Raw genomic sequence first — 14,481 nt, 5'->3', positions numbered from 1 at the left:
AATTACTCTAATGTGATCCCCATTCATCTTCAACCGACACAACAATTTGTTTCGCGCTATTTTTCTATCCCCTAGCTACCTATGCACACATGCTAAACTGCTAACCCTTTATCCGACATCACCCAATGTTTCTACATCCACACTTGCTTTAAAACATCAAGTAATTTATTAATATGTATAATTTCAATGGTGTGTCTCTCTTTTCAACCCAAATTATGGATGTTCTATAGTAAAACGTCCATTGCCTAATAAAATTGAAGGTCTTTCAAATTGTATCTTGCCTTATTCTGTTTTCGATTCATCAACATTCTTTTTTCGAGCTCAAATGGTCGTTAAATCATGTCAGTGACTTCTACTCACTCTACCCCTCCTCTCCTTCTCATGCAGCAAATGAAGCACCTATGGAGTCTGAATTCTAGTTTCTCTCCCTTATATTGGTCACTTGCTAGCCTAAACTGGTGCTTATCGCTAATCCCCACCCCTACAACACACTCTTGTGGCCATTCCTCGCGTGAGTAGCTTCTTAGTGGAACAGGGAGAAAAACCTTTGAAATTGTCAAGGTTTAATTGACCTTTGAGCTGTTAGTGAGACTAGCGAGTCGCGGGCCTTTGGAAAGTGTGCCCTGCCGAAGTTGATTACGCAGCAGTGCAGCACGCTGGACTTTCTTCGGTGGTACAAATTTGATTCGAGAGGAAAAGTACAAGCTTGCAAAGCAATGGTCAAAAACAAGCACATAATAATACCTTCTAAGTTCTATACTACGCACAGCTACACGAACCTACTTACTACGTACTAGCTCCAGCCAACGTGGCCCAGTGAGCGCAAAGCGAGAACACGAAGAACACCTGACGCACACAGACTCCAGAGAGACGGAGGGAGAGGCTAGAGCCTAGAGCACAAGGAAGCGCACAGGCTCACGAGTCACGAGTACTTTTAAGCAGAAAGAGTGTAGTCGAGTAGAAAATCTTGAGTGTAGGTTTGGATTTTCCCCTGTCGAGGACTCTCCCCCCTCTCCCTCCCTCTCTCTCTCTCTCTCTCTCTCACACACACACACAATAATACACAGTACTGATACATACATCCCTTCGTTCTCTCTCTCTCTCTCTCTCTCTCTCATACACACACACGCGCGCACGCGCGCGCTATCTGCTGTCTCTTTTTCTCTCTGTCCGCTTGAGCTGCTGCTGGCCATGCTGATAGATTGAGCAAGGGCGATCAGCTGGGCTAGAGAATGAGGAGCTGGAGAGTAGTGTGGAGGGCGGCCATGGCTGTATTGGTGGCGGTTAGTACAGTGGTGAGTATGATGAACGGCTGCTGTAGTGGGGCCGCGGAAGAGGACCTGATCGAGGGGGGCTTGCCGGGGCAGGTGCCGGCGCAAGTGAGCTTCAAGCAGTATGCGGGGTACGTGGTCACAGACGCCGCTGCAGGGCGAGCTCTCTTCTTCTACTTTGTGGAGGCGCAGTCGCATCCCTTCTCCAAGCCGCTCACCCTCTGGCTCAATGGGGGTACTGTATCATATTCTCTCTCTCTCTCTCTCTCTCTCTCTCTCTCTCTCTCTCTACCTGTGTTGCGCCGAGCTGTTTCTCTTTACTCTCTCTCTCTCTCCCCCTCCCTCCATCCACTGTATTTCTTTCTCTTTTCATTCTTTTCATTGGCTGTTACATCTTCTCTATTAAATTAATTCTTGCATTCAACAGTAAGATTAATCGCCCTCGCCCTGAATCAGTTGGCTGATTGGTGAGAGTGTACACTTTGCTGCACAGGGCCCGGTTGCTCATCGGTGGGAAATGGCGCATTCGAGGAGCTTGGCCCTTTTCGGCCCAACGGCACTGCCCGCGGCCTCGTCTACAATCGCCACTCCTGGAACAAAGGTGCCTGCCCCCTTTCTCTGTGTATCTTTATCTTTACTGTCTTTCTTTCTCGCCCTCAGCGCGTGAGCGCGCCCCATATGTTTCCATTAGAAAACTTTGTGAGAGAAAGACTAGAGTGTGGGGAGGTGACGCTGTGGAGTCTGACCGGCCATAACAGCACGATGGCGAGAGGTGTCAATGACAAGACAGGGCCCAGGCGCAGGAAGAAAAGAGAGAGAGGGGGAGAGAGAGAGAGAGAGAGAGAGTCCACTCTCTCTGGACTTTTTCGAGAACGCTCGTCGCTCACGAGTCACAGGCTACTGGCCTACAAAGGGTCAAATTCTGCGAAAGACATGCACTTTACTACTTTGAAGTTTTAATGTTGACGTGTGACGTGGAAGTCGGGAACTTACTTTTTCACTCTTTTACACATAATTTATTAATAAGTTATATATTTCAGAGAGGATTTCACATGATTGCATTGACTTGAGTCCCGTTCTATCCACTTGGGAAAAACCTTTTTCCAAAACTTCACAAACCTACCTACACTAAATATCTCCTAATTTTGTAAGTTTTCCCACCTTCAAATTTAAAATTTATAGGTAAATCTCAAATTCTGTAGGTGGGGATTACACTAAACCTAGGTTTTTTTACAAGCAATATTCAAAATCCTATGTGTTATTTAGTGGTTCACATTATGCCCTTCTTGACCATATAAATACGCCCAAGCCTAAAATGCCCTCTGCATTTTCGGTGTTCCTTATTGAGAGCTTTTAGGAAGGTCTTCATTAAGGAGATTCACCATCGACGTTTTCAACATTGATGACCAGCGTTTTCAACTAGCCTGATGAGCATTTTCAGCCAAGACAACCAGTGTTTTCAATTGTGAAGCACCAACAGATTTCAGCCTAGCCTCGTCGTGGTTGTAGATCCCTTGCCATCGACATTGCTAGCAGATTTCGGCATTCAACCATAGCGTCGTCGTCATCGTTGTCTACACAATACCCCAGTACCTAGTACTCCTTGTGCCTTGGCTCGGCATAGGGATCCACAGAACCGCGTCGTCGACATCAGCTATCTTTCGACATAGGCCCATTAGTACCTCGTCGTTGACATAGAACCTCTCAGAACCTCAGTACCCGTTCTACCTTGTAGTATCTCAGCAGTACCCAACATCAATACCCATTAGCATCAACATCTCAGCAGTTAGTCATTGTATCAACATTGTGCAAGAATAAAGAAAGTACTTGCTCTAGCAAAGCAAGGGGGCCCTTGAGGGTTTGGGACCCGACATATCGTCTCTCTCTCTCTCTCTCTCTCTCTCTCTCTCTCTCTCTCTCTCGTGTCTCTCTCTTTCTATCAATTCAATTCAGTTTTTTCAAGTGAAGTAAAGAGTCCCTTGTGTTTGTGCGGAGTACTAGATCCAAGCTAAATCCTTAAAACACTTCCGCTGCACTTGACATTGGTATCAGAGCTCTGTGCATGCTTCGAATTCACAAACTCAAGGGAAGAACCTAGAGAAGAACCATAAAGAACCAAGAACGCCAAGAACCCAAGAACCATCAACCACCCTAGCAAAACCAAGAACCCAAAGAACCTCTCCCGGTTTTTTTTGTTGAAAGAATCTTTGAGTCCCGATCATGGACTTCTTAGCTCCCATCTTGACTGCCATGTCTTTGAAGGAAGATCGACGTCGGATGCACGGAAATCTAGATCTTGATACCAAGGTCTACTTGCCTCTTATGCGGATATGGAAGGAATTGGAGACAGGATTCCTAGCATTCGCATTCGCATGTAGCGTGCATCCACTTCCGCCGACAAGAAACCCTCTTATGGTCAGTGATTACATGGCACCAGACATACATTTGCAATATCCATCAATTTAGAGGAGTTTTCATTGGTTATGCATCCACAAGCATCAGAAGCAGTCAGCATCAGAAGTCCAGAAAGAATCCAAGAATAGAACTTCAACAATTGTGCCTCACCTTTAACAGGGGGATGTTACGTGTGCATTTCACTTGTGCTACGTGGACATGCTTCTACTACAATCTAGCATGAGTTTTAGCTTAGGACCTATCATGGCACTTTTGTGAGCCTCTAGTAGGACGTGCATCCCCAATTCGGTCATAGTTGCATACCCTTGCCATTGACATCGCTTTCAGATTTTGACATTCAACCATAGCATCGTCGTCGTCGTCGTTGACATAGTACCCCAACACCTAGTACTCCTTGTGCCTTGGCTCGACATAAGGATCCACAGAACCTCATCATCGACATAGACCCATCAGTACCTCGTCGTCGACATCACCGTTCTCGACATAGACCCATCAATACCTCGTCGTCGACATCATCGTCGTCGACATAGAACCTCTTAGCACCTGAGTACCTCAATACCCCGTAGTACCCGGAGTAAGTACCTTTCAGTATCTCAATAGTACCTAGCATCAGTACCCATTAGCATCAACATCTCAACACATTGTATTAGCATTGTGCAAGAATAATGAAAGTACTTGCTCTGGCAATAGAGCAAGGGGGCCCTTGAGGGTTTGGAACCCGACATACTCTCTCTCTCTCTCTCTCTCTCTCTCTCTCTCTCTCTCTCTCTCTCTTTTAAGTTCAATTCAGTTCTTCCAAGTGAAGTAAAGAGTCTCTTGTGTTTGTGTGAAGTCCTAGATCCGAGCCAAATCCTTAAACACTTCCGCTGCACCTGACACATGGAGCTTAGAAGCCACCAACATAGTTGTCTCCTTATCCCAAGCTAGCTTTGGAGCTCTCAACTTTAATGTGCGATCCTTTCTAGCAATCCATCAAGTCGAACAACAATTTTTGACTGGGTTCGAGTGTGTGGATGCCTTAGATAGTGCGATAGATGTCAATGCAATCATTTTAGCCTCTCTTTTACTCAATTGGTGAGGATCCATGGAGGAACTTGTTTGGGGTAGCTTTGGAACATTAAAGAGAAGGTCAAGAAACTAAAAATAGTACCAAGTTTTATACTATTAACTCATGCGAATATAAAGCTACCATTTTAATTATGGCCGTAAGTCTCTTAGCCAAAAGGTTACAATTACACATGGCACACATTATGAGAAGTGGTTTTTTTTTTTTTTTTTTTTTTGGGGTGTGCAAAAGTCACAATTGTGAGTAGTTGTCACAAAGAGAATTACAAAGAAGCCTTAAAACACACCCAAGAACCCATATCCCTTGCTCTTGTCTACATCTTGAAGACCATGGATGATTTATACTAGGTTTTCCTAGTCTGATCATGTGGCATCTATGCTTCCTTTTCACACAATTGTCCTAAAATTTGTGAGGACAATTGAAAAGTAAACCATTAGAGACCACCGGAGCTTTGTGTTTTAACAAAGACCATGTTGTTTCCATTCGTGATTCAATAGTAAATAAGAGCTAACCAATTTCATTTCTAAATTTCCATATTTTCAACATGTTCCTAATCTAAGTCATTTTTCAACATCAAGGTTCTTCGTTGAGTATCCCAAGATATTTATATAACCAAGAAAGCCAAAGGTTAGCAATTAGTCAGTAAAAAATTTATAGAAGCAATTAGACGTGTCTCCTTGCATAAGAGACTCCAAATTAAATTCTATGTCCACTTTGTATAGTACACTTGGGGGATTCACGGTTCAGTACCCCCCTAATGAATAAAATGGTCCCTTATTTTAGGATTCCTTTTCAAAATTGAATGTAAAAACTCTTTATTTTAATGTATCTCTACTAAATTGCCTAAACTTTTTGCATTTTAAAACCCCTCCTTTCGAACTCACGTTATACATTAACATGATTACATGGTGCACCCCCCGAGATAATACATAAATCCTTGGTACTCAAGATTTATGCTTAATCAATTAAACAGTACAAACAAAAATGTGGCACAATTGCTTATGTTTCCCACTCATCTATAAGTCACAATTCCCTATTTGAAACCATTTCAGGCCACCTACAACCCACATGTCTTTTAGGGGAGAGTACTAAATGTTAGATCTCAAGTTGAGATCAATGAGAAACTATACTTTGAGATTCTATGCAAATATCCATTGCTTATATGTACCTTGTATCCACCACAAATGGCATCAAAAACATATAAATGCTCCTAAAAGCATTTTGTACAATTGTACATATCTATGTATTGAATTAGGTTCAAATAAGCAAACTAAATGAACCCACCAGTCATCGTATATGAATGTAAAACAAACTATGAAGACCTCAGAACCTCAAGGTTTGCCTGAATCAAATCAAAACCTTAATATAATCTTGATAAAGATACAAGGTTATGATAGAAAAAACAACAAACCAAATAGGGCATCAAGTTTTCTATTTTTAAAAATGGTAGGATGGCCAACTCTAACCCTAAACTCCATACACTATGTTTAAGCCATAATTATTAGCATGTATCTAAGCTCAAGCCACATCAAAGTAGATGATTTTGTGAACAAGGGTGTGGGTGATCACTCACATGTGATTGATATTAGAAGCATCGATAGACTACAAGTGTTTTCGAGATCAATCAAATTAAGATAACATCTCATCTATTCAATTACACAATTTTGTAAAGCAATCTACTGGTGTGTAAGTCTTGGATTTAGTACGCACCATGTCAACAAAAATCCTTCCAATAGTTCCCAACGTGTTTTGCAACCATGTTAAATTCGTAGCCCACAAAATGAATGATAAATCATATGCAAAACCCAATGATTCAGTCAGTAAACTATATCAACTAGCAAGCTTAATTAGGGATCTTGAGCGTAAATCATAATTACCAAAAAAAGTCAGTAAACTATATCAATTAGCAAGCTTAATCAGGGATCTTGAGCATAAGTCACACTTTGCCCCAAAAAAAAGGGCAACATGTCGTTTGTTTTGTGAATAATTTTTCAAAAACTCAACCAATGCCATCTCATTTGAGACCCTTACATGAGGATTATGGCTATCCAATATATCGACATGTTTCTTCGGTCAAGTTATTCCATTTATAAGTTAAAGATATCCTGATACTCCCATAGCCCAAATTCAGATCCCTTGGATATGCATAAGATAATGCATAGCACGTATCAATGGTTACCTCCTAAAGTTTAAATCCAATGAACAAGCCCAAATCACAATATCCGCAAATTGCAAAAGGCCACCAATTCAATAAAGCTCATTCTAAAACATAAATCCAGCTAGATTTCAAAGCTACCCACTAATCAAGTTTACAAGTGTCACCATGTGCCTCAACCGGAATTTCAATTTAATTTTCTTATCCTAAAAAAATATGCTATTGGTAGATAAAGAGAGACGTCCCATTTTCTCATGCTAAAAAAATATGCTCTATTGGTAGACAAAGAGAGATGTCCTTGATATGGCACAATGCAATCTAGAGGGACATTATGGGAGGGGGGAATTTGTAAGATCTGATTGGCAAGACATGATGTGACAAGGTAGACCACACACACACACACACATACATGCAAAAAGAGAGGGTAACATGCCCATTTTTTATTGCACCCTTTTGAAGTGTAGTTAGTGGAGGGAGGGACGCATAATCCATAACGATTACCTGGCCTCCCTCCGTGTGGGCATCACCTTAGTTGATTGTACATTGATTGGTACAAAATGAAATATCTAATTAGTGGTTTTAGCAGTGGACATTTATTGCATCCACAAAGAAACTGTATCCATTGTGCTTGAAAGTTTTGACAATAAGTTGATGGGTATTCACGTGGCTATCTCTCGGAAGCCACCTGAGAGAGAGAGAGAGAGAGAGAGAGAGAGAGAGAGGCAACTGTGTGTGAAAGAGAGGTAAACCCAGCAAGAAGGGCGGGCGGCATGAGGGTAAAGAGCAAAACAAGGTCTTGGATTCTTTGCAGAGAGCCAAGCATGATACTGACTTTCGATTGTGCTGTTCAGTTTCGAACCTGTTGTTCTTGGAGTCACCTGCTGGAGTTGGTTTTTCATACTCAAACACGACTGCTGACCGCGTGACAGATGATGCTAAGACAGGTATGCTTATTGCAGACATAGAAAAGCTGAACTCTTGTGGCAACTACTATAATGCTGCTGGTAGCTGTTCTTGATAGGTTATTTTGAATAGGCTTGGAACACCTCTTACATATATTTTGATTGTTCTAACCTGAATTAATTACAAGACCAGCACACAGAAGTTGACTGTCTTAACAATTCACAATTTGGCAAAGCTTTTTAAATGTATTTATTGATTGGTGTTGCAGCTCAAGATTCCCTAAGGTTTCTCTTGGGATGGTTCAAGAAGTTTCCAGAATATACATCCAACAAGCTTTTTCTTACTGGTGAAAGCTATGCAGGTACCCTTGGACACTTAAACTAGTGCAGAAAGGGTCAAGTGAAGAGTTCTGTTCCGTATAAGCATGTCATAGGAAACATAATGTCCTCGAGGGTACTTGTATTAAACTTTTGGTTATATACCCCCGTGCAAGGGCAAACATACACTTGTACATGTTAGCACAAAGGAAGAACAAAAAAGAGAGGGAATGGTCTTGTATGTAGTATGCACATAGTGCTTGCGTACATGATTTGTCTTTACCCTACTTCTAGAGAAATGCAAAGAGACTTTGTTAATATAAAGAGATTCACTGATCTTAACAATATAAGTGGCAACCGTTAGAGCATTTATAGTCAAACAAGAACTGCCATAGTGGTGTTTATTAAAAAATGGAGACCATGCTCTCTCTCTCTCTCTCTCTCTCTCTCTCTCTCTCTCTCTCTCTCTCTCTCTATAAGCAGAGGGCTTGCTTGTAATATGCAAGCACAGTTGGTGCTTGCTTAAGGCAAACACGGGGTTAGCTTAGCAACCAGGGAGACGGCTTGCGCTCCCTCTCTTGTTATGTTTTAGACGGATGGGAGAGGGAAACACTCCCGTAAAACAAGAAGATGGCAAAGGATGATAGAATGACGAGGGATGAGGTGGAGAAGGCCATTAAGCAAGCCATTTTGACATGCAAGAAAGAGATGGATAGTGCCCTTGACATCGTCTAGTGCCCTCGATATCGTCAAGAGGCCTCTATCGAAGAAGATTATGGCTCTAGAGGCAGATTGTGCCTTTCTTAACAGCAAATTGGAGGCACGAGATGAAGAAATCAACAAATTGAAGGAAGACTTCGCTCCTGTACCACGCTTGAAGGAGAAATTCAGCCATCCATAGCAGAAGAGTTCAATACCATTAAGGCGCAAATGCTCACTATCCAGAAGAAGAAGAAGGCACGGGAGACTTTTGCATGGGTAGAAGTGCTCATCCACACCAAGAACCAAGATCCAAGTGGCCAAAAAAGGTAAATAAATCCCCACTCCCACCTTTATCATGAACATATATATAGAGGAAGAGCACAGGAGGAAGGCACCTACTCTACATGTACACGTCACGTGTTATGTCTCCAGACATCAAGGTGGGCGTTTGAGCTATGTTCGGCGGCCAAGTGTGAACGTAGCCCTATGGTAAGGGTGGTTAAGGAATCCTATAAATAGGACCCTTGGCTTATTGGTGAGCTATCTTGTGTCATCATCACACTTGGACTCTAGGTCCTTGGCAGCTCTACTGGCAAACTGGTTCGGTGTGGGCTTGATGGTATGGGACACCGGCCCTTGTGGTCGAGGCTTCCATTGGCTGCAGGCTCCTAGGCTCGGGGGTGAGCTTGTATTGGCTCTATGGTTGGGAGGTGAGTATGATGTTCGCTCTCTATGCTCGTTTATACATGAGTATGGCTTGTGTCATGTCATGTTTGTAGGATGGATCCAGCGAGGGACTAACATTGGTATCGGCGCTTCTTTCTGCTGGTGCATTCGACATGACAATGTGCACAAAACTATTAGAGCTCATGGGGCCGTGATGGCCTAGTGTGACCGGCTCTCTACTCTCTTGCATAGGGTGTGTGGGACGCTACTAGCAAGTGAAGAGAGCAGGGGGGGCACATGCAAGCCGATGGTGGGAGTTTATGGTAAGTTTTTCCTTGTTCATTTTGCGCATAAAACTCTCGTGTGTGGAGGTTGATACTAGTTGTCACATGGATGCTTGGTGTAAGGTGCAGTGGAATGAATGTTGTTTTTTCTCAAGATTAGTGGCTGAAAATGACTGTTTTCGTCAGGGTCGAATAGGTGATGAAAAACGCTGCTGTCCTCTGCTTTTTGGCTGCGTTTTTGGGGCGAGATTCCTTGCTGAAAAACGCTGGACAGCAGAGGGGTTCTGGCTGAAAACTGCAGGTTTTCAAGTGCTACAGAAAACCTTACCCGGCTATGATGACCTGCTGAAATCGCTGCCTTGGCTGGGATTCTCTGGCGTTAGTGGATGGCAAAAACGCTGATGCTGTCAATGTGAAAAACGCTGGCCTTTTGCTACTTGCTGGCGATTCTTGCATGAGAGGAAACGCTAGGGCAGCCAGAGGGATGGCGATGGCAGATCTTGTAAACGCCGGCGAGGGAGAAGTGCTCTATGGCGATGGGGGTCATGAGGGGTGGTACTGCTGAGAAGTTGCCTGTTGAGCGGGAAGCTCCTGCTGCCTCTTCTGCCAGAAAGTGCTAACTTGGGTTTGCTTATATATTAACTTAGCAAAATTGCCCTACCTACTTTTGTTGGAAGTCACTTAAAAATAATAAGTGAAAATCCCAATAAATAGGAAAATAGGTTAAATGCATTGGAAAATTCCCCTAACTAATGCTAATGGATTCTGATGGGAATTCCGATGATCATGTTGTGTGCAACCGGAGGATATGCATCTATGCTAAGTGACTGGACATGCACGATCTAGGAATAGACTCACAAAAGTGCGAGATCACTGCTAATCTAAACTGACTGAACCCTGCTGTGGTGTAGCTTGTCCATGGACACATAGGGTTGGGATGTATCACGTGACATCCCCTCCTTTTCAAAGTGAGGTACTGGTACCGAACTGTATGGCGTCGAGGGAGATCGCCAACAGCATCCGGAATCCTGGAAGGGACTCTTCGCCGGCCCACTCTACTGTGTGGGTCGAGCGGTACTTGAACTTCATAAGGTTTGCAACGCTTGCTTCTTTGGGCCGCGCCGAAAGCAACAAAGTCTTCTGAATCTCCTTTCTTGCTTCAACTTCGTCTAGAGTCCTGCTTCTTCTGTCTTCAAGAATCTCCATGGCTGAAAATTCCTGAAAGCATCTTCAACACAAAACCATGAACATACCCATTCCATGTAAAGTGAAGGAAAAAAATATTGTCTTCTCTAAAGACTGTGTATGCAATGTAGATGAACATAGAGATGGAGTGACAAACCGTTCATCAAACACATGCTAAGAATGAGGTCGAATCTTTTTTGTTTGATCGAAATCAATCAATTGTGGCAAATCACAATGGAAATGCCCATGTTTGGTGCTCATACTATCATGTGCTCTTTCGGAAACTGTGTCATGCCACGGAAGAGACATGGAATGCGACTTCCTGACATACAAACTTTTCAACTTTTCATGCACAATCCGCATACATTCGTGCTCATCCATGAGAGAAACGTGCTCAACATACAATATGTCATGCCTAGAAAAAGGGATCACATAACGATGCTGACTAAAATACAGGAAACCTTCACGAATGAAACACTCGAACAATGCTTGCGTATCAATCATGCGAACACACAATACTTCTTGTGAGGGTGCTTTTGACCAAGGCTCGAGAGCCAAGATCGGTTCGTCGGGATCTATCGAATCTTCTTGTGGGGGATCTGTGGACCTTGACTCGAAAGCCAAGATCGATTCTTGGTGATTGATCGAATCTGCAACAAGGTTAGCTTCGCTAGAAAAAGCATCCACTAACACCTCATCCTTGGGAACAATCACATCTGCTTCATGCAAATCATCATGCTGGTCTTTATCATCCAAATCATCGTGCAAATCATTATCCTTCAAATCATCATCATGCTTCACACAATCATGCAAATCCTGTGTGTCATGCCGTGGAGAAAGAGAGACTGAGAGAATCTCCTTATCCCGAATCCTTTCAATCTTGTCCTGCATATTAGCAATGAGAGATGGAGAAGGAGAAGTATCCACTCCATGAAAGACAATAGGAGAATCACTTTTGGCATTGAGAGTTAAAGTGCTAGCCTCCCAATCAACGAGAGGGTTTATTTCATGAAACCATTTCATGCCTAAAATCATATCACATCCTGAAAGAGGAGAAACAACAAATCTTCTAGTGAAGGCAGTCTGTTGAATTGCAAACAACACATCAAGGCACTCCTTCGTGATGAGAGCGTCCATACCGGGACGAAAGCCAGAGACCTCGATAGGAGATCTCGGACTAACTTCGAGGCGGGCTCTCTCAACAAGAGAGGGGCTGATCACATCATGCATACTACCTGGGTGAAACAATATGACAAAATGGTGCCCCGACGTGCGACCATAACATTTAATGAGAGAATCATCAATGGGAGGGTCCTGAGAAACTTTGGGCACAATCGTGTTATCATTCATTGCATTGACAGATGTAGTGGGTGCTGTGGGTTCTTTAGATTCATTCGATTCAAGCTTAGGACATGTTCTTTTTATGTGACCCTTAATGTGACAATGAAAACAACGACCTTCCTTAGAATAAGTGCTTTGTTCTTCCGAAGTGATGTAACCTCCTACAATTCCTTGTGCTACCTTTTCATCTGGAATAAGCTTAGGTTTAGCAATTGTGTTAGCCTTATCCTTGGATTCATTGGAAGAATTCTTTGATGAGATACTGTTGGAAGATTGGTTCGAAGAGTTATCATTCTTACCGTTCTTACCGTTCTGCGGGTTCTGAGAAGTCTGCGAGGTACTTGTGGAAGTCTTGTTCTCCTTAGGCTTTCCTTTGTTGTGCTTCATCATCTCGTGGGCGAGAGCAATGGCTACCGCTTTGTTGAGATCGATTGGATCGAGTACCTCGACATCATACTTGATATACACGTCCAATCCGTAAAGAAATGCCTCCTTGCGCTTCGAATCCGATTTGCGTAATTGAGTGCCGAGCTGCAAAACCCGATTAGAGAAAGACATAACCGGTATACCGTTTTGCTTGAGAGCTCGCCAATCGTCCTTCAGTCGTGCAAGGTACTGAGGTGGCATAAACCGCACCTTGAGCTTGTCTTGGAAATCAGCCCAACTAAAAGAGAGGGGCGCGAAATCGTCGGCTGCCTCTAGGTGCGCGGCTAGCTGTGCCTCTTGCCAAGCCTGATACCAATTTATGGCATCATCGGCAAGGTACATAACTGCCGTCAAAACTTTGCTATTGCCTATTTTCTTAGTTGTCGCAAAATAAGCATTAAATTGATGCAACCAAGAATGAATAACAATAGCATCCATCTTACCGTCATACTTACTGAAAGTCAACTTCTCTGTGACTGGATTGTGTGAATCCGCATCGTGGCTTGCGCCACTTGACGAACTCCCACGATCTTTGGGTGGTTCGGTCTTCGAGGCTAGGATTTGGGCTATAAATTCTTGATTGCGAAGCTCCCTTTGAGCTTCACGCTCTGTCTCCTTTTCTGCTTTGCGTTCTTTTCGTTCAGCGCGCTCGCATTCGAGAGCAAGTCGCTGTTCTTGTTTTGCGGCAAGTGCAAGGCGCTCACGTTCCTAAGCAAGTCGATTTTCTTCTTGTTTTGGAGCAAGTTTGTCGTTTCTTTCATCGCGCTCGCGGTCCTTGGCTTCTTGTGCACGGTCCTTTGCTGCTTGTTCTTCTGCTTTGCTTGCGAGCTGTGCCAAGGCAACTCGATTCGTTTCTTGTTGTTGTGCCATCATGTCCAACATCGACCTGACCATCATCTCCATAGGAGTGAGGACAACTCGAGTGTAGATGGCGAAGGGGGAGGGTTGGAAAAATCTCCTGGTAGGGAGAATCCTTCGTCGCCTCTCTCATGCTCATCACCTGAATGCGAAGTATCCATGCCGCTTCGGGTGACGACCATGCACTAGGATCTTGGGGTGTTAAGCTCGCGAGGAACTTGGGTTCTTGAGGGTCTTGAGGTTCTTGAGGTCCTTGATTCGTGAGAATCCTGGGTTCTTGAGTCTTGAGGGTCTTGGGTTCTTGAGGTTTTCTTTCGCTTACAAATCGCGTTGGAGAAGGATCTTCTCTTCACCCAAGCTCTACTCCTTTTTGCCGGCGCACCCCTTGGCGGTCTTGTGCTGACACCAAGCTTGCTTTTTCCCACCTCACGTCGATTGGCCGGCCGCTAAGTGCACGGTCCGCTCTCAATGAGTGAAAAGAGACACAAGGGGAGGCTGGACAAGCCCTTCTTTCTTGGGATTCCTGTCACTCTTCAACAAAACACGATTAGGAATCGCCACGCCCAAGTAAACTTGGGTTCATGCAACCGCAACAAGCAAAAAAGATTTCTTGTGGTTCTTTCCTTGAGTAATGCAGAACACTTCCAAAGCTCTTATACCAATGTAAGGTGCAGCGGAATGAATGTTGTTTTTTCTCAAGATTAGTGGCTGAAAATGACTGTTTTCGTCGGGGTCGAATAGGTGATGAAAAACGCTGCTGTCCTTTGCTTTTTGGCTGCGTTTTTGGGGCGAGATTCCTTGCTGAAAAATGTTGGACAGCAGAGGGGTTCTGGCTGAAAACTGCAGGTTTTCAAGTGCCAAAGAAAACCTTACCCGGCTATCACTTTTTGGA

The 14,481-nt window shown here is 43.6% G+C and overlaps 1 protein-coding gene across 1 annotated transcript in view; it reads left to right on the top strand.

Annotated features, from left to right (window-relative positions):
• Positions 1 to 785: 785 nt before the first annotated feature.
• LOC147466191 (serine carboxypeptidase-like 42) overlaps positions 786 to 14,481 on the top strand; it is a 30,856-nt gene continuing 17,160 nt past the window's right edge. Inside the window, exons 1-4 of the mRNA XM_086524572.1 lie at positions 786 to 1,506; positions 1,765 to 1,872; positions 7,759 to 7,851; positions 8,079 to 8,171. Of these exons, the coding sequence (XP_086380698.1) occupies positions 1,233 to 1,506; positions 1,765 to 1,872; positions 7,759 to 7,851; positions 8,079 to 8,171 (568 nt within the window). The 5' untranslated portion in view covers positions 786 to 1,232. The remainder of the gene's footprint in view (positions 1,507 to 1,764; positions 1,873 to 7,758; positions 7,852 to 8,078; positions 8,172 to 14,481) is intronic.

Source organism: Adiantum capillus-veneris, chromosome 1 (assembly GCF_014529385.1).
Source record: "Adiantum capillus-veneris isolate H3 chromosome 1, ASM1452938v2, whole genome shotgun sequence".
Classification (NCBI taxonomy): domain Eukaryota; kingdom Viridiplantae; phylum Streptophyta; class Polypodiopsida; order Polypodiales; family Pteridaceae; genus Adiantum; species Adiantum capillus-veneris.
Note: the sequence above shows the minus strand (reverse complement) of the source record. Positions and strands in the feature narration are given on the sequence as shown.